Genomic DNA, 20,681 nt, shown 5'->3' with positions numbered 1-20,681 from the left:
ACGTGAAAAATGGGGGGCTGATGGAGTGGTCTGCTCAAAAGAAACAAGGCATACAGCAACATGACAAGCCCTCGCTACAGGAACTATAAAATGGTCACGGAAGTCCTATCAGTTTGAGGAGCAAAAATAAAACATGATATCAATTTCAGCCCAGTCTGTTTTAGGAAAGCCATATATATCACCAACCTGCGAGATTCTACAAGGCCCAGTTCAAGAAGTGACTTTTTACTGCCTCAAATACTGTTAGCAAAAAGATACTTCAAAGTCTGAGGTATGAAAATTATGGACTCTGACCAGGTAGTTAATTTTTTCTAAGTCATTCCTTTCTGAAATTTTTTGGGATGTGGTAGTACTGATGTATTTGAGTAGCGGTTGCTTTAAGATGAATGTTTAGGAAAATAGAAGCTTAGTGTCTTAACGTGGCTGAATATTTACCGAGATGGTTAAAATTCTAGACTGGTTTTCTACAAAGATCCTGGTGTAAAACGTGATGCTGATGTGGGCCTCATTTCAAAGTATGATACCAAGAGTAAATTGATGAACTATAGGCAACTTGATGAAGATGTCATTTTAACATGGATGAGAAACAAAACGAGGGAACTGTGACATCTTTGCATGGGCAGTTAATTTTATTTAAGACCTGATATTGTAGCCTGTTAAGTTCCTCATAATATAAAACTAAGGAACACTGGGTGGTACCCATGAATAATTTATTTCACTTGTGAAAATGCCAGCACAAGTCGACTTTGCAGAACCACCGAGTGGATTTTCATCGCAGTGGTGCCTGGAAAGAATCAGTCATCAAAGATGCAGGGGAAATTCTAATCTCACATGCATAATGCCAGATACTGCTTTTCATTTTAAAATCCATGTCTCCTGTGTATCTCAGAGAATTTTCTGAGATACAGAGGACTGACTAGTGCCTGGGTGGGTGGGTGTCAAGAATGCTACATGTAAACTGGAGGCAGGGAGTCCTCGGAGAGCCTCCTCCAAATCCACAAAAGCATGCAGGCTGTTAACACCCCAAAGGAACAGACAGACCCGGCAGCAGTCACCACGCTGAAGGATTTTTCAGGTATACTTTCTTGTTTAAAAATAAGCTTAAAAGCAAGTAAAATTAGAAGTTAGTTTAGATCAAGATGTAAAAAAAATCTCCAAGAACCTATCTATTTTGTTATCTAATTCCAATCTGTGCAAAGGGGATGGGGAGGCTCACAGGAAAGCTGCTCTGGCGTCTCCGTGGCCCCCAGGGAGGGCAAGCAGTCATCCACCTTAGAGCAAGAGAGAACCATGCCCAAGGGGTTCAGAACATCTCTAAAGTCCTGCTACTTTTCCTGCTACTTATCAGAAATGTTCTCTGTGAAACACGAGTTCAGGCAAAACGAAGAAAAAAATACATTCTAAAAATGTAAACACAAATTAGAGAAGCAGTTACACCAACAGCTCAGCACTGGCTGAAACAGACTCTAAATTGTTAACAGAAGTCACTGTTTTTAGGAGCTTAGGTGCCACACCTCACCGTGAAGGCTTCTGCGGGACACTTCTCTATTGAACTTCTAAGCATGGAGGTATGGAACAAAAACAGTGGATACAACCTTAACCACAAGTCATGACCTGAGATTCTGGTCCCAAACCAACTTTTAGTGTCCTGCTTAAAGGGACACAGGCTGGATCTTGTTACAGAATAGGCAACTGTTGTATTAAAAACTGCTGTGGCCATTTCAGTAGGCAATTCTGGTCCTCACGGAGTATAGCCTTCAAGCCTCAGAGGTTTTGTGAACAGCCTGGCCAGCCCCTCGTGCTAAACAACTGCAGCACAAGCAGGCAGCAAGCTAGGGAACAGTGAAGGACAACAGGAAGAAAGTTTGAGTGATGCCTTTGCCTTGTGAATAATGAACGGTTCAGGAAGGTCAACCCATTACAACAGAAGCTGTTTAATTATTAATTATGCACAATCTATGAGCAAAAGGACAAGTTCAGAATGTTTAATGTATGCTAACTTCAGCTGGACTCTCTCTGGGTATTTTGTTATTAGCACTTGTCAGCAAGGTACTCAAGCATAAAGAAAGGTAAGCAGCAGAAAATCTGAGTGTGTGTATGTGTGCGGACCTGCAATGAGGAGGGGCAGGGGAGGAGGTCCAACTCCAATCACAGCTGCTGCTAGTTCAGCTGCAGAGTAAGTATGCCAAAAAACTACACTTTGTTACATTGAGAACAGGCAGGTAAGTTGGATACTCCAGACAATACAAATGAGAAAAACACTTTTGAAATGACTTACTTAAAAAGGAAATCATTATTACACAGGCATAGTTTTTTTTAAACCATGATGTTTCTTGGCTTTAAAGGATCTGTGTCATTTATATTCACACACATGCTAGTGCACACACAGACACACACTAGTGCATGGAGAACTGGCAGAATCTGAATAACCTCAGTGGATTATATCAGTGTCCATTTCCTGGTTGTGATATTGTACTGTACTTCCAAACTGTTACCACTGGGGGAAACTGGGTTAAGGATACACAGGATGTCTTTACATTATTTCTTATAACTGCATGTGACTCTAAAATGATGTAAAAATAGAAAGTTTAAAAGTTAAAAGGTAAGGAGTTTTTTGTTTTTTTTTTAACTCGTTGAGGTCCAGGTTTTTAGTAGAGTTCTGTTTTGAATAATGGAGAAGCCTGGTATAACTATTCAATTGGAAAAAAGGTTGAGGAACCTTTGCTTTAAAAACGTACCTGAGGATTTAAGTTTTGCCTTTAATTCATAATAAAAGATGACAATGGAACCTGACAATGATGTGGTGGTGAATTCAGACACTGATAGGCAGACACAAAATACTGTATAAAAATGATAAAACCATTCATTACTTATTTATTGGTTCACTCATTCAACAATTTTCTTGACCCTCTATTATATCAAAGGTGCCTGGGTGGGCACTGCAAGATGACTGATACTTAATCCACATCCTGGAAGAATTAGTGTTGTTCAGAGAGATAAGATGTACACTGCTAAGAATGATGGGGAAGAAACTAGGAGAGTCTGGAGGGCTGGAATATACCATCTTTGGTCTACTTTCTTCCATCCTCACTGCCAGAGAAGCACCTAGGGGTGAAGGGACCTTGAACATCTTCAGTTTAGTTCAGTTTAGTCGCTCAGTCGTGTCCGACTCTTTGCGACCACATGAATCGCAGCACGCCAGGCCTCCCTGTCCATCACCAACTCCCGGAGATCACTCAGACCCGTGTCCATCGAGCCAGTGATGCCATCCAGCCATCTCATCCTCTGTCGTCCCCTTCTCCTCCTGCCCCCAATCCTTCCCAGCATCAGAGTCTTTTCCAGTGAGTCAACTCTTTGCATGAAGTGGCCAAAGTATTGGAGTTTCAGCTTTAGCATCATTCCTTCCAAAGAACACCCAGGACTGATCTCCTTTAGAATGGACTGCTTGGATCTCCTTGCAGTCCAAGGGACTCTCAAGAGTCTTCTCCAACACCACAGTTCAAAAGCATCAATTCTTTGGCACTCAGTTTTCTTCACAGTCCAACTCTCGCATCCATACATGACCACAGGAAAAACCATAGCCTTGACTAGATGGACCTTAGTCGGCAAAGTAATGTCTCTGCTTTTGAATATGTTATCTAGGTTGGTCATAACTTTTCTTCCAAGGAGTGTCTTTTAATTTCATGGCTGCAGTCACCATCTGCAGTGAACATCTTAATCTGTGTTATGTTCCCTTCTTGTGTGCAAAAGAGACATATCTCCAAACCAAGATTTTACACTTATTGGGAGTAAAATGGAAAGAAGATAGAAGGACAAATTCTCAAGAATCTCAAAGTGTTGGCCACACTGGTGAATTCTGAGGTCAGCTGTGCTGTGATTAGATTAAACCAGACAAGTTAAGAGAAATATGGTCATCCTTTCTAACAGCCTATTTATAGACTTCTTGGTGTCAAGCCATCAAGCCAACAGGTAATTAACATCAGACAGTCACCTATGGTCTGGCCAGAACTGAGAGTTATGCTCTAACATTTTCTTTTCTTTCTTTTTTTTTTTTCCCCTTTATTTTAATTTACAATACTGTATTGGTTTTGCCATACATTGACATGAATCCACCACGGGTGTACATGCGTTCCCAAACATGAACCCCCCACCCACCTCCCTCCCCATAACGTCTCTCTGGGTCATCACCGTGCACCAGCCCCAAGCATGCTGTATCCTGCGTCAGACACAGACTGGCGATTCGATTCTTACATGATAGTATACATGTTACAATGCCACTCTCGCAAATCATCCCACCCTCTCCCTCTACCTCTGAGTCCAAAAGTCCGTTATACACATCTATGTCTTTTTTCCTGTCTTGCATACAGGGTCGTCTTTGCCATCTTTCTAAATTCCATATCTATGTGTCAGGATACTGTATTGGTGTTTTTCTTTCTGGCTTACTTCACTCCGTATAATCGGCTGCTCTAACATTTGAAAACTAATTCAAGCCTCATGCTCCTTTGGTTTGGCTCAACAATTTCTGGTCCTGCATACTGGCATTCATATGAATTGGCAGAGCTCTCCTAGCTTGCTCCATGTCTGTCCACAGTGCTGAGGTGGAAGGGTGTCTGTGACTCCAATGGCTTCACATCAGACTGTGTACATTTTGCTTTATCAGATCTCAAGTTGGTTTTTGATCCTCCCCTGTTCACTGCCTTAAAGTGGTATCTTTGTGAGATAACTGGCAGAATTCACAGGGCAAATCTGCTCTGGACTGGGGAGGAAACCTTGTTTGCTTGGGCGGGGGTGGGGTGTGGGGAAAACATACACACAAAAACGAAAGAACAGAATCCTCGCCTTTAAAGATCTCTACAGGAGACTTCCCTGGTAGTCCAGTGGCCAAGATCCTGCATTCCCAATGCAAGGGGTCCAGGTTCCATCCCTGGTCAGGGAACTAGATCCCACATGCTACAACTGAGGCTCAGCACAGCCAAATAAATAAACATATTTTAAAATATCTCCACAGAGGTCATCTCCAAACCAAAAATCTACCCATCCAAAGTGCAATCCAATGGTAGATTCTGGGAAATTAACTCAGTTTTAGTATTTTGAAGGTTCTCAATGTTCACATCTGTAAGTTTCTGCTATAACCGACTGTAGCCAGGAGGGAGAAAGGCAGTCACATCTCATCAGAGAGAGAGAGGCGGAAAATGGATAGACAAGTGCTCAGTCAGAGAGTAATTCAGCCTGGTTAATACATTAGTAAATCAGAATTCCACACCAGGGTTGTACAAATTCAATCAATGCTTGTTCAGAACACTTAGTTTACTTAAAAATGTGGCCACTTTGTCAGGGAACAATGAGTGTTTTGACCCTAAAGTCTATTTTTGATTTCACAATCAGATAGAACTGATCTCATCTGCAGGATGCAATGATGGACAGTGCTGGGCTGAGAAAGAGGCTTTGAGTTTAGGAAGGCTTGCAGATGGACATCATCAGAAAAGGAAACCTCTGACCCTCTTCAGCTGGAGACCACGGAGCCCTTGTCTTACTCATCTCACTCCACATCAAGACTTGAGCAGAGAAAGTGAAAGATGATTCAATTTCCACGCCGGGTCACCCCATGCTCTGGGTTGCCAGAAGTGACAAATTACACGTGTGGGCATTTGGGTGTGAAGTTCTATCCACTGGGTCCTGGCTGACAGTATCAGCTCATTTAACTTGTCTCAGGTGGACCTGGAACCAGGGGCAAAAGGCTAGAATTTTCACCACTGAAACATCCACCTTACCCGCAAACTGTTAAATCATAGGAGAACCAGCTACTAGCCAAGAGAACATCACGACCAGACGGCTTATAAAAAACACAAAATATAAATGAACAGTTCTAAAGGAATCTCTGAAATTTGAGATTATGCAGTCCCCACCCTCCTCCCCATTTTCTCCTAAATGTTTTGGCAGTTCTTCAGTACTGGGATAAGACAGAAGATAAACTTTGTCATGTATGTCAAAACTATCCCTTTTTTTTTGTCATTTAAAAGACTTAAATTTACTCAGGTATTTTCTAAACATATGGCAAAGATCTTGGTGTTTCATAAAATTCCTTGAAAATAGGTAGGTGGAAAACTTGAAATGGATTAATCTCTTAAAACCATATTTGCAACTGCTTCTTTTCCAAAGTCAATGAACATCTTTTTTTCTCTTTTTATTTTAGGTCTCTTGTTGGTCATAAGCTACAGTTCACAGTATTATTTAGAGGCGCCTATCTGAATGGCACACACACACACACATAGACACACTGACATTCACACATGTCTTCCTTTTCAATGGGTTAGGCAGAGCAGAAAAAACATGCTTGTCTCATACCAAAGGGATTTCATTTACAAAAGTAAAACCTGTTATTGTTCCCTACCACTCTCCCTGTAGCCTCCCAATGCATTTCTACTGCTTTTTCATAAAACACTGGTGCAAATAATCAAGCATGACCATTGACATCCACGAGATTGAGTTTTAGGAACCATTAAATGAGCTCACCCTCGTGGGAAGCCTCCTGTTCAGGCTAGTCTAAAGGTAATTATTCAGCAATTCCTACCTGTGGTTTTACCTAGTCTCTATATAGCGTTTGAATTTCATACACTGGTAAGGTTAGTTTTTTTTCCTCAGGAAAAGTCCAGCTTACACATGTCTGATCCAAGACCTAAATTTTAATGTTAATATACACACTACCATTTCACCAGGTTCTATCTGTAGAAGTGCTGATTAAAAGCAGTCTTAAAGGTAGATCATAAACTATATTAAACAAAAATGCAAGAGGAAAATCCAGGAGTGAAAAAGAGCCCTTAACAGTTCCTAAATGAGAGGAATTCTTCCTTTTTTCATTGGTAAAGGGTTAACATGGCAACAGCTGAACTACATCCACATACTGTTCAAGGGCAAGAACCTGGCAGGTCCGTGTCCTGAAAAATCAACAAGCCATAACGCTATCCAGATAGACTCAGGGAACTTGCTGAAATCCAAAGTCCCCATCGCCACACTGTGTGTCCTCCTGAACGTTCACTCAGCTGTTAGTTAAAATAATTACTGCCGTTTGCCACCTGCACTGCCAGCCACAGATACAGGAAAGAACAGAACTTCCAGTGGCTTCACGGTGTACGAGTGTCAGTTGTGTCTGCTTACACATTTTTATAAACCAATTCAAAGGTGAGGTCAGCGGCGAGTCGCAGGTTGAGAATTCTATGTCAAATAGTGCCATACCTGGTTCCATACAATAAACACAGAGACAAGGGGATTGAAAGCTGGCTGAAGGAGATACTGAATCCGTTTAAAATTAGCCAGTATGAGAGGAACAAAGAAAGAGAGGAACAGGGAGGGAGGAAGGGAGAGGAAGTGGGAAAAAACAGAACTACATACTGTGAAATGGACAAGTTCAGTTAGAACGTTCATCAGGATTTGGAAAATCATAATGCCATCTGCTACTCTGGACCTCAGAACATCAGGGATCTCACGGGCCCAGACGCTTCCATTTCCAGGAGGAAGGAAAGAGCTTAACACTCCCTGGAATGCTGCCTCCGTTCTGGAATGGAGGCAACACCCCAGCCGACCAGTTTGGATTCTCTTTTGAGAACATTTGTACAGCTCACAGACATGTTTCCCCTGGTTTAGGGAAAATTAACGGCAGGCAAAATGATTACAGCGACTCGGCAGTGAGGCGGAGCAGTGCCCCAGCCTGAGCTGCTGTGTAACTGACCCTGGCATCCAAAGTGGGCTCGGGGTGTATAGGTCCCATCATGGTGGATTAAACGAGCGCTGTCCTACGGCTGGATAAGACTTCACAATAGAGCAACACATGTTAAATGACAGCAGCCAAAACTGGCCCCACCAGGCAACTGCCCATTCACAGAAGCTATTCACGAGCCTTCACCACCAAGAAATTAATTCATTAATAATACATCAGGCTTCGTCGACAATTCAAAGAAAACAACACAAAGCGACTTGTTCAATGACTGTCTGAAGATGCAGTATTTTCCCTGTTTAAAAAAAAACACACTAATCTAATTGACTTACCAAGATCAAGATCATAGGGATGTTTATGCTAATATTTTGATTCGTAAAAAAGAAGTGAAAAAAAATCTATCCACTGAATTTATTCAGTGCCACTAAGAAATAATAAAAATATATATTTTTTCAGCAGTAGCTAATAAAATCTGATTTTATATAGCTGTATTTAAAAAATTATTTTTTCCCACTTTAAATGACTATATATTCTTCAGATTATCAGGAAAATTTCTGGTTTTAACTTGCTGCTTCTGTTACATTTTAAAATTTTCCTTCCTTCTTTCTCCTTCCTCCCAACAACTCATAAATATGAATTAAATATAATTATAAATGAACAGAACATTAACTTTTGGATTACTGCTGTGTTTTGGTAGAATGTTAATGTCATTTCTAAAGAAACAGTTATTACCAAAAGAAAAAGTAATTACTAAAGGAATCATGGCCTTAATGCTAACCTATCTTCAATCTTCAAACCACTCAAACTGCATTAATTTAAACATACTGGACTTTTCAAAAGAAGTATTAGATTTCAAAAGATTGCCTTACATAAAAGAGGAATATCGGTTTTCAGGATCCCAATTATACATTCCCGACACTCTGAGACAGAGATCTAGTTAACAATACTGCAGGCGGACACGACTCTTCTGCATCTACTTGTATTAACTTCCCAAGTTTCTGATGCATCCCAGTCATTAAGTTGTACAAGTCACAAATAACATGAAATCCCACATTATCAACACCCATTTAAGCCAGTGGTTAGGGTGTCAGGCACTGTGGTGGGAAGCTCCAGGCAGGCATGGGTTGTCAGACAGCTCAGGCCATCGAATCTTGTCTCACTTAAACTACCTGCAATTTACGTGCTGTGAAAGCAACAGGCCATCCTAGGATGCTGGAAGCAGGAGGGATGGGGGTATTCCTTTTACTCTTGGCTAACTTCAGAAATCAGAATTATGGTGAAGGTCCTTGGGCAAAAAATGAATGGATATTATTCCCTCTGGAGCTGGTTAATATCACTTTTTTAATTCCAAGGAGGTATTATTCGACAGCCATGTTCATACATCCATACCCCTACCCCCACTCCCAGAAAGCATCTATGTGCATACCCCAGCAGCTTCTCATTAACCAGCCCTCAGTTAGTCTAAGAAGGAGTGATTCTCCACGAAGGAATTTTTAAAAGGTAATAGTGGTTTAATAGCCAATCCTTTTGTATACATAAATCTTTCTAAAAGGAGTCAATCTCCTCCCTGCCAACTTAAACAGAATATGCAGAAGAGAATTCAAATCTTTCTTACAGGCATGGAGTCATTCTTATAGACAGTGAAAGTGAACTGTGTTGTAATATACTTCTGCCCTGGGGGCATGTCTGCAATGCTTTCTAAGTTGTCTTCTTTTACAGTTTTGAAAAATAATCTCTCCCTTTGACGCCAGAATGTCCAGCTGTCACTTTTTGCTTCTATCAAGGGCAGTTACAGTGTAGTAAAAAGAGGTGTGTCCTTTGGCCCTCAGTTTCCTCATCTGTAAAACAGTGTAGTGGGAAAGCAATGTGACATTGGGGAACACAGTGGAAAACAGTTGGTAAATCGTAAAGGTTAAGGCCAGACTTGTGAGTTTTGATAAAGGACTGTATTTATTAGCTAAGTATCTCCTCATCATACACTATTACTTTTTGGATTTGGTTTTCTGAGTCTTAAAAAAAGTAGTAACTTCTTATAATTATGCATAAATTTCATTCAACAAATACTTATGAATAGATACAGTACTAGGAAGACAGAAAAAAAAAAAGCCTGGGAACTTAAAACTTTAGCTGATGTATTTCTTATAATTGAGTCTGAAACAGGAATTGATAGTTTTTCAAAAAATAATTTTATTTATTTTTGACTGTGTTGGGTCTTTGATGCTGTGCGGGTTTTTCTCTAGCTGCACAAAGCAGGGACTACTCTCTCGGTGTGGTGTGTGGACCTCTCGCTGCGGTGGCCTCTCTTGTTGCAAAGCATGGGCTCCCGGCCATGTGGGTTTCAGGAGCTGTGGCTCGTGGGCTCTAGGGCACAGGCTCAGTAGCTGCGGCGTGTGGGCTTAGTTGCTCTGAGGCATGTGAGATCTTCCTGGGTCAGGGATTGAACCCATGCCTCCTGCACTGGCAGGTGGATTCTTTACTACTGAGCCTCCAGGTAAGCCCAGAATTGAGTTTTGAATGAGGTGCTTAGTGCTGTCCTATGAACAAAATGCTAATTATCTCCTCCTTATGTGTGTGCGCCCCATCTCAGTGAGGCTTTGACTGCCCATGCCAAATGCCTCTTCTCTGATTCCGTCCTCCCACTCTCCCCTACGTCCAATTATTCATTCACCAAATTCAGTTTATTCTATTTCCTAAACACCCTTCAAACATGCTAAGGCTGTCCTAATGGAAAGTCTGCATACTTTCTGATCAAGACTGTAAGTACAGTAAATTCCTGTCGTTTCCAATCCACTTTCCACAAGCCCGTCAGAGTGACTTTTCTAAAACACAAATCTGGTTCTGTTGATTCTTTGCTTAAAATCCTTTCATCCACCCCCTCCTCTTTCATTTCTGCAAATGCTTTTGGGTACAATGTTTAAAGATTTTTCTAAACCTGGCTGTTGCTCTCATCTGTTTTCATACTTTACCAAGCACTGCAGCCATGCTGAACTCCACATGGGCCTCAAGTATCTGTGAGGACAGCTCCTACTGGCCCTGGGGCTTCCTTTCTCTGTAGAGCCCTCTGGTATATTACCACCCACTTCATGACAAGCTTTCTTCTCTGTGTATCCCCTGCACCTTGTCTACACTTTGGGTATACATGGAATTTATAAGGGGGCTTCCCAGGTGGCTTGGTGATAAAGAATCTGCCTGGCAATGCAGGAGACGCTGGAGACTTGGGTTCGATCCCTAGTCAGCAGGATTCCCTGGAAGGGGAAATGGCAACCCACTCCAGGCTTCTTGCCAGGAAAATCCCATGGACAGAAGAGTCTAGAATTCATTGCCTGCAAACATCATTAAACGCCTTATCATACATGCTCATTTATGTGAGCAGGTAAAACAGCAGTCACTGTGCTCCTCTGAGAACCACTTACACTACCTGCAGTTTAAAGTTGGTGATGGCAGGGAAGCGTGGAGGGCTGCAGCCCACGGGGTCGCAAAGAGTCGGATGTGACTGAGCGACTGAACTCAACTGAACTCATATACGACTGCTTACGAGCCTGTCCCCTTAACTAAAGCAGAACCTACTGGCAATTGTAATTTAACTAATTCCCTATCCCCTGTACCTAACTCTGGGATTAATACAGGTTTACAGAATGATTGTTTGGGCTATAATCAGTGGTTTCCAAACTGTCATCTAAGGAACTCTAAGTACTTTTATATGGTTGCCAGAGGTGGGATGCAGACAGCGTGGAGATCTAAGCTTTCTAACCTGTGATCAAACCAGAAAGGCTTCAAAGTTAAAAAAAAATATATATATATATATGTATATATATATTTTAACTTTCATGTGTCAAAGGACAGCATCAAGAAAGTGAAAAAACAATCCATAGAATGAGAGAAAAAATTTATAATCGAGTATCCAGAATACATAAAGAACTCTAACAACTCAAAACTAGTAATTTAAAAATAAAAAACAATTTAAAAAGAGAAAATGCACTTGAATAGAAAAGAAGATATTCAAACAATTAATAAACACATGAAAATATGCTCAATATCATTAAGTCACAAGGGAAATGCAAATCAAAACCACAATGAGAGACTACTTCATATCCATCAGAATGACTACAATTAAAAAAAACAAAACTGAAAATAACAAGTGTTGACAAGAACATGGAGAAATCTGAACCCTCATAAATTGCTGATGGGGATGTAACATGGTACAATTGCTGTAAAATGCAGTTTGGAAGTTCATCAAAAAGTTAAATACAATGTTAATACACATATAAGAGAAAACAAAGGTATAAAGGATATACAAAAACAGTGTAATCAGGCCCATCACTGGATAGGTAACTATGGGAGACACTGGCATTTTCCTGTACTTTACTTGCCTATGGTTTTCTAAACTTGTACTACTTGGATAATATTAAACAATAAACGTTAAAATGAAAAAATAAAAAAGCTAAACAGAATTTTCGTGTGACCCAGCAATTCCACTACTGGGAACATATAACCAAGAGATTTAAAAACATACATCCACATATAAATTTGTACACAAATGTTCACAGCAACATTATTCCTAACAGTCAAAAAGTGGAAACAGTCCAAATGTTAACCAACTGATGAAAGACAGACAAAAATGTGGTATGTCCATACAATGGGGTATTATCTGACCATAAATACTGACAAATACCTCAACATGGGTGTGCCTTGGAAATATCACGCTAAATGAAAGAAACCAAACACAAGATGCCAGATATTACACATCCAGTTTATATGAGATATCCACAACAGGGAAATTCATAGAGAAGGAAAATAGATTAGTTAGTGGTTGCCAGGGATTGGAGGAGAGAGAGGAACTAGGAGTTACTGTTAATAGGTACTGGGTTTCTTTGGGAAGTGAGGAAAATGTTCTGGAACTGAGGTGTATACTTTATAAGAATGGATTTTATGTTATATAAATTATAGCTCAATACAAACGTCAAAGTTAAAAAATAGAAAACAGAAATAAGCTTCTCTGTGATGATCTGTACTTAGCAGTCCTTTTCAGCTGGACAGGATATTCCACACATTTATTCTTATGCCAGAACCACCCTTATCTTGATCACTGTAACTTGTAATATGTTTCAAACTCAGGAAGTTTGAATCCTCTCTGTTTTTTCTCCCCCTGAGATTGCTTTGGATGATACTCTGACTCCTCTGCATTTCCATATAAATTCTGGGATCAACTCGTTCACTTCTACAAGAATCCACTGGGATTGTATTGAATCTGTAGAGCAGTTGGGAGGTACTGCCATCTTAACAGTACTGTCTTCCATTCCATGAATCTGGGATGTTTTTCTGTTAAAGTCTTTTAATTTCTTTCAAAGATGTTTTGTAATTTTCAATGTAGAAGTTTTCTACTTCTGTTAAATTTATTCATAACTATTTGATCACTTTTGATGCTAACTAACTAGAACTGTTTTCTTAATTTCACTTTGGGTTACTAATATGAAGAAGTGCTCTTTCTAGCTGCAGCAAGCGGGGGCCACCCTCTGGTTGTGCTGCGGGGGCTTCTCACTGTGCCGTTTCTCTTGCGGCAGAGCACATGCTCTAAGCGCACAGGCTCCAGCGGTCGTGTCACGAGGGCGCTGTAGTTGCGGCTCATGGGCTCTGGAGCACAGGCTCAGCAGCTGTGGCACGTGGGCTTAGATGTCCTATGGCATGTGGAATCTTCCTGGACCAGGCAGGGATTGAACCCATGCACCCTGCATCGGCAGGCAAATTCTTAACCACTGGACCAGTAGAGAAGCCTCACAACTGATTTTTGTGTGTTGATTTTATACCCTATCATGTAGAAGATACTTCTGATCAGGTATAACACGTGACTTACAGGAATTCGCTTTTTCCTAGTAAAAGGAATAAGTAAACAGAGGTATATATCAGAAATTTGTTAACTGCCCTGCTGAGGACCTACAGATGTTAGAGAGAAATTCATTTTTAGCTGTAATATGCTTGAAACACATATAACACTCAGAGCAATAATCCGTTTTTTCTGGCTGTCATATGTTAGATATCCTGAACATTCTGAAACACATCTGTGAACTCAAAAATGATTTGCAAGACAGTTTCAAGCCCTTCTGTCTGACATTTAGTTTTTTCCTTTTTTGACCTTGTGAACTTCTATTCATGCTTTAAGACCTAGCTTAAATGCCACATCTCCTCAAGGCCCTCTCCCAATCTACCCCCAGAACACATACTCTTCTGGTAGAACAAACCCTCCTGTTTCTGGGTTGTACAGTATGCCCCCTATGATGAAGCGTAGTTATTCAATTCCGTAGCATTATCCTTTCCAAGTCTGTGGCTGGGTAGGCTCAAGGGGGAAGTCCCCACTTCATTCTTTGTAGTTTCCAGCACCTCAGTTCACTGATTTCCTGCTGGCCCCAGCCAGCCCTGGGTTTCAGTGACTCAGCTATCACCTCTCTGTTCCCATCTACCATCACCAGTGTGGCCAGGCCTTTGTTGCCAGTCAAACTGGGAGCCCAGGCACTAGGGAGAACTCTGGATGGCTACATAGCCTCCTGGGTCCTGGCACACTGCATTGGCCCGGGATCTGCGACTGGGCCTCTGCCTTTCTACCCTGACTCACCTAATTTGCAGTTGACCTGGGAGCCTTGCCCAGAAGCCCCATTCTCTCCGGTCTTGGGGGCTGTCCTGAGCATGGCCTGGTCAACTTGGGCTAGTATACAGTCGGCACTTTTGAGAACTATCTGCTGAAATGAATGAACACAAGTCCACTCATTTTACTTCATCAGTCTTATCTGCTCTTCTCAGATGAGTGTGTCTGACCTTACACATAGCACTTGGGTATCCAGTTTCATTTGATACCTTTCAGTTTTGCTATCAGTCATTGTGAGGAGTGTAAAGACTGAAGACAAGACGATCAGATCATCAGGCTAACAAGGAGTCACTGACAAGAATGTTAGTAGTCACTAACAAGGCAAGTCACCACAGAAAACAGAGGTGACCACAAGAGAGAACCCAAGAAAAGCATGAAGCAGATCAGCACGCCCTTGTAGGGCCATTTAGTCTGGGAGCAAATGGTTCTACACAACTCAAAAAGCCCAAGCATACTGCTGAGTGCCAAAGCAAAATAACACAGGCAAAATGGCTCGGAAATTCACTAAAAGAGAAAGGCAAGAGCCCCACAATTCTCTGTAACCCTATAGGACATCAGTACATCAAAGTTTAGTTCAGTGCTGTGTTCAAAACATGGACCTGAGTCATCAAGAAAAGGTTACGATACAACGAAACCTTTGTATCAGTGAAAAATGATATGCACCACACTTTATCAATAGGGTGCCAAAACCAAATAAATTTTAGAAACATTCTTTCTAAAAGTGCAAATTTTCTCACTGATGTCAGAGCTTAAAGCAGTTATCAGTTATTTTGACAGTAAGGGCCACCTTATCTCCCAAAGACATCAGATGGGCAAGGCAACACGGCACACAGAGACATACATGACTGACAGCAAACCGCAGCGCTTTACAGTTCAGGCATTCAAGGACTGGGGGTGGACCTGGTTATGAGTTTTACAGTAGGAAGCTCTTTTGAGAGAAGCAACTCCGAGGCAAATACGGCGACTCTAAGACAGCACTCACATGCTGAGTTAGCCAGGTCCAAGCTGGATAAACTGCACCCCCCGCCCCCCGGTTCTTCGGCTGCCCTTCCAGTTCCTATTCTGTGGTTCAGATTTCGTGTTCATGGCTCTTACCCCTCTGGCTTAACTTTTGGGGTCTTCTATCTGGATCTAAAACGGCTAACTCGCTTTGTCCCACAGTTCCCTCTCCCGACTCCCAGCTCCTGAGGTTCACCCCTGGCCACTCTGGCACCGCCTCCTATCCACGTGATGTTGTTTTACTACTTCCTCATTCTTCGCAGGCCACACTAGGAGGTCAAGGTATAGCCACACAATAATAAATAAAATATACTGGGCTTTGCTTACTAGCTATTTTGTACATGACTCCAAATATACCCATCTTATCTGAATTAGATTCCTTTGAGGGTGGTCCTTTTCGATTGTTAACTTTTTCCTAAGAGAAACAATATAGGCTCATTGGAGAGCCATTTTATAATGGGGTATATTCCATGCCCAAGGAGTAAGATGGTTCAAATCCTGGCTGGTTATACTGACTCAGAAATAGAAGCCCTAAATGTCAGATGTAAATGAAGATAGATAGTTAATTGTCCTCTGGGATCTACAAGGGAAGATTTAGCCATTATATTAATAGAAGAGGTTCTCAGACTTTATTGTGCAAAATTACTTGGGAAGCCAGGAAAATATAGATTCCTGGGCTTCATTCCCAGAAGGTCGAATTCAGTGATCTAGGTCCAAGAGACTGCATTTTAAACAACTGTCTTAGATAATCCTGATGTAGTTAGTCCTTGAACTACCCATACCCTTTGAGAAGCACTGTTTTACAGCAATGAGAAACCTGACAAACACGGGATGAGCACAGTAATCAAAGGATCCCACCAAACCTTCCTTTCTTAGAAGCTATGACGCACTTTGCCTGAGGCAGGTCATCTGGCCAACTCACTCCTAATACTCTTATTACCAACCATCAGCTGGTTCCAAGATCAACTTATGTTTGTTTTAAAGATATATGTGAATTTCCCAAGTATCCAAAAAAAAAGATATCAATGTTTTTAGATAAAATGGGAATAGATGTCTAAGTTACAGCTTTCTCTCACCTGAGGAAGAAGCACTATAAAGAAAAACATACTGTTTAAGTTGTAAGCTATTGTCCTTCATCACACAGACCTTCTCTCCTTAGAAAATCTCCCTATGATGATTTCAAAAGTCTCAAGATTTTACCCAACTCAAACAAGTAAAATATTTTACATTTAATAGCAATCACTGCTACTTTAAATAAGGAATACAAATATCCATTTGATCCAGAAAATCTTCAAGTGAGCTCTCCAGCAATACCCGTATTATTGGAGAAGATATCTGTACCTGAATATTCTGATGCCCAAGAGTCTGGCAGACCAAGAATAGCAGAGCCCAGGAAATGTGGCAGGCTGTGCACTTGACTGGGTAGGCCGAATTTCCCGGGACACTTTCCTAAGCAATCCTGAAGGGGGAGCTCAGGAAAATCAGTTTAATTAGGAGGATTCTGATGGGGATGGGATGCCTTCAGAATCTAAGATGACAGAAGACATTGATGAGCTGTTAGATCCAGGAGGTCTGTCTGATATTTGAGATAATGGGGCCTCCATTTGTTTCAGGATGATGCCTTCATTTTTGCACTAACATGGTTTATGGCTTGCATGGGATATATGGACTGACTGATGCAGCCATTAAGGATGCTGGAGCCCCATTCTTACTATTATTGTGATATGTGTATGTGTTTGCTTTTTTCCTAGGAGGATCTTTATTTTTTCTCCCAAATCTCATAACTGGTTATACAGATGTTTAATTGAGAGGAATAATTATGAATTACGATTTTTTTCCTTTCAAACTTTCCTATCTGAAACATTTATCGCCTTCACTACAAGCATTTCAAATATTGTAAAATTAAAGTTTAAAAAATAAACACTGCTAGCAGGCAAGCCCAAGCCCAGAAAAACTGTTTCTACAAAACATTAATGTTTCTTAATTGGAATCTTGTATACCATAAGACTGCTAATTTACAGAAAAAAAGGAATTTAAAGTCAGAGTCAAAAGTAGAAAAGCTGACTGAGAATGAAATTCAGGTAGCTTAACTCCATGAAGGCAAAGAGACAGTGAAACTTGATGGATGAGGATGATCAGAGGTAGGGTGACTTAACATGTGAGAATACCAGTTAAAAGCACAAAAAGTCAGGAGTATGTTCAGGGGAAAATGCCTAATTAGGAATTAAAGCTGAATTGTTGACCTAGAGCTTTTCAACACTTTTGTCACTCTGCTATGCCTTGGGTAAGTAAAGCAAGGAGGACAAATTTTATCCAGCTTATTTCTGCTGTTCAACTCTGACCCTTGTCTACTGAACGACTTTAAATATCTGTTACAGAAAAAAAATGGTACCACTTTAATTTCCGGCTCCATCCCCATCTGGCCAGAGAGAGGATAAATTAATATTATCGTGTTTTGTCTTTAGGGCTTCTGATACCCCCAAGGACCAGCCTGTAGGATAGTCTGTTTTGGCAGAGAGCCTCAGCCGGCATCAGAAGAGCGGGATTCAGGACAAGGCCAGTTCACGTAACACAGCTCAGAGCCATACAACACAACTTGCTCTGAGGATGTTGGGCACTGTGCTTCATTAGGAAACAAAATATAAGCTTTCCACACCATTAGGAATGACTTTAGGAGTGAAAGCACATAAGACGATGCCTCACCTCATCAACAATGCACTGCAGAAGCTGGAGAGGCTGCAATGGGAAAGAAGAGAGGAAAAAGTATTAGCCTCTATGCAATATCTTTACAGTGGAGTGGAAAGAAAAAATCATTAATGCAATAAAATATAGCAAGATTAATCAACAACAGCAAACTCTTATAAAAACATTGATGCTCAGGATGTTCTATTATTTCTAATGGTACCTAATCTAATACAGGCAGTTAAAGGTTTGCATTTTCTTCAAAATGCAATTTGCTAAGTTTAAAACAAGGCATTCAAGCATGCAAAGGAAGCAGCCATCAGGAAAAAGAAAAGTGAATTTTTTTCTGAACTCATAAAGCTTACCATTAAAGATCCCTGGTTTTTCTGAATCTGAAAAAAGGCAATATGTAATTAGCATGTCATAATCAAAATGACTCACTTGGACACATTATGATCACTGAGAGAAAATTATTGCATTGCTGGTGGCAATTTGTGGGCATGTGTTAACACAATTTACATAATGAAAATACACAAATGTTAATAGCTCGCTTCTCATTTATAGGCGAAAGTCAGCAGAATGTTAATTTCACACAACACTTTTTAGTACCCTCCAGGTTGTATTAGAATAGGGAGAAAAACCATAATCCATTTCAAAAGGCTGTTTACGATTCAGATATAAATAATGTTTTATATTGCTAGATTGTGAACACTGGGCTTAATGTTGCAATCATTGCTAATGTTATGAAGCTCACTCTTTTTAAATTAAAAACCGATTTATTTAAAATTGAAATTAAATCATAGTCAGAAATTAGAATTTTGGATTCCTGCCAGTGTCTGCTCACAATCCCCTATTTTGTGGAGAAAACTTTAATTATGTGGTTGAAGTATTTGCCTCTGACTCAAGAGTGGGTGAAGACTCCACCTTTTCCAAAGTTCCTCCAGCCTGTTTCCAGGGCAGCAATGCTTTCTGGGAAAATCAAATGCATGCAAGTTTTAACACTGCTTTTTAGGGGAAGAGAGCTGAGTCAAAGAGGAATGCCTGTTCTGGAGGCAGGATGCTCACACAGCTAACACCGATACACCACGTCTCTTAGAAAGTCACTAAATTAATAAAACATCCACTTAGTAGTTAAAGTATTAAACACTTAAGTGTCCCCTCCCCTCCAACCACCCCCCTAAAAAAACTGCCTTGCAGTTACTACAAACTCAATGAAAATGGAGTCCCAGGTATTAACTTTCCTAAGGAGGAAAATTTCATGGCTTATATATAATTACTAAGGGGTCAGTTGTTTGCTGGGATAGACTGGGCTTCAACAAGCTGGTAAAATATAGGTAAACTAATTAATAGTTTCTTATATGCTTTTAATGGTGCTTTTAAAAGTTCTTTCACATACACATGATCATTAGATTGCACAACCACCCTGAGTCTGGCAAGGATGGTCATCTCTAGTCTATAATGGGAAAAACTGGGCCTCCCAGAGGTTGGGGCAGGCCCAAGGCCTCAGGATCTGGCTGTGGTTGTTCTGGGGCCTCTCCCAGGCTCCCCTCTCTCCAACAGCATATCCGCCTACATCACAGCATTCCTTAAAAACAACTGAATTCACATGTGTTTATCTTTGGAATGGTAAATTTGATAAATTATCAGTTTTGGCCCACGGGTTCTTCTCAACTGGACTGTTAAGCTTCTCCAGGGCAGAAGCCAAGTTTCTTCATTTCTTTTGCATCCCTATGGCTGATCAGAAGACCCCCCCATCCAGTGCTTGAGTGTTTTAAAAAGTGCTTTCCCATGTGTTATCTTAAATGAACACGGTATCCTCTCTTTCCTGCTCTTGGCTCCGAATCATGCCCTCCCCAGGCACAACTCCCTGAAACTTCCATCAGAGGTGGACTGGGTCTTAATCTACTCTGGCAGTTCCTACTGAATACTGTCGTGAATTACTGTGCCTTCTTATTCCTCTAGTTTCTGTATAAGGATCTGCAGGGAAATGCTTATATTAAAAAGGAATACAGCTCTTAATTACCACCTTGGAGTGGTTAGGATTTTAGTAAAAAGCCACAGCACCTTTAAAAAAATCATGAACACCCCAGGCCAATTCTCCTATGAGATATCTTTGGTGCTTGCTTTTACAGTTGGTCCTTGAACAACACGGGTTTGAAATGTGCAGGCCCACTTACACAGTTTTCATTAGTAAATACTACAGTACTCAATGGTTCGTGGTTGGTTGAATCCATGGATGTGAAGGAATCTCAGATATTCAGACACAGGGGGCCACCTAAACTAAACCCAGATGAACCCCTTCATTGTTCAAAGGCCAACTGTATTTTTTTAAAGTATACATAGATTACTCACGCCCCCAACATTCTTAGTGAGATATATCTACTTCCAACAGGAGAGTTATTTGCAATGAACACAGAATTAGAAAACCTTTTTTGACATCAAAGAGAATGTTTTTCCATAAATTTCCAGCAATCAGGGGGATTACAAATTCTCCAAGGAAAACATTTTAAGTGAAATGTTTCAAAATGAATTCAGGGACGGACTGTGAGACATGGTTTCCAGTAACATCCACTGCGTGAACTAAATAGAATTTTCCTCATAGACTGAGACCTAGGAAAAAGTCTCCACCTTGCCCCATTCTTTGGGTTAAAA

General features: G+C 40.8%; 1 protein-coding gene across 3 annotated transcripts in view; it reads right to left on the bottom strand.

The window, feature by feature from the left end:
- The window catches only part of MAP2K5 (mitogen-activated protein kinase kinase 5), a 262,225-nt gene that overhangs the window by 50,328 nt on the left and 191,216 nt on the right, over positions 1-20,681 (bottom strand). For all 3 annotated transcript variants that reach the window (XM_052646192.1, XM_052646193.1, XM_052646195.1), the window contains 2 exons: positions 18,395-18,421; positions 18,051-18,083 (listed from right to left, as the gene is read on the bottom strand). In XM_052646192.1, the coding sequence (XP_052502152.1) occupies positions 18,051-18,083; positions 18,395-18,421 (60 nt within the window). The remainder of the gene's footprint in view (positions 1-18,050; positions 18,084-18,394; positions 18,422-20,681) is intronic.

The sequence above is a fragment of the Budorcas taxicolor genome, chromosome 10 (genome assembly GCF_023091745.1).
Source record: "Budorcas taxicolor isolate Tak-1 chromosome 10, Takin1.1, whole genome shotgun sequence".
Classification (NCBI taxonomy): domain Eukaryota; kingdom Metazoa; phylum Chordata; class Mammalia; order Artiodactyla; family Bovidae; genus Budorcas; species Budorcas taxicolor.
This window is presented reverse-complemented; position numbering and strand designations above follow the sequence as displayed.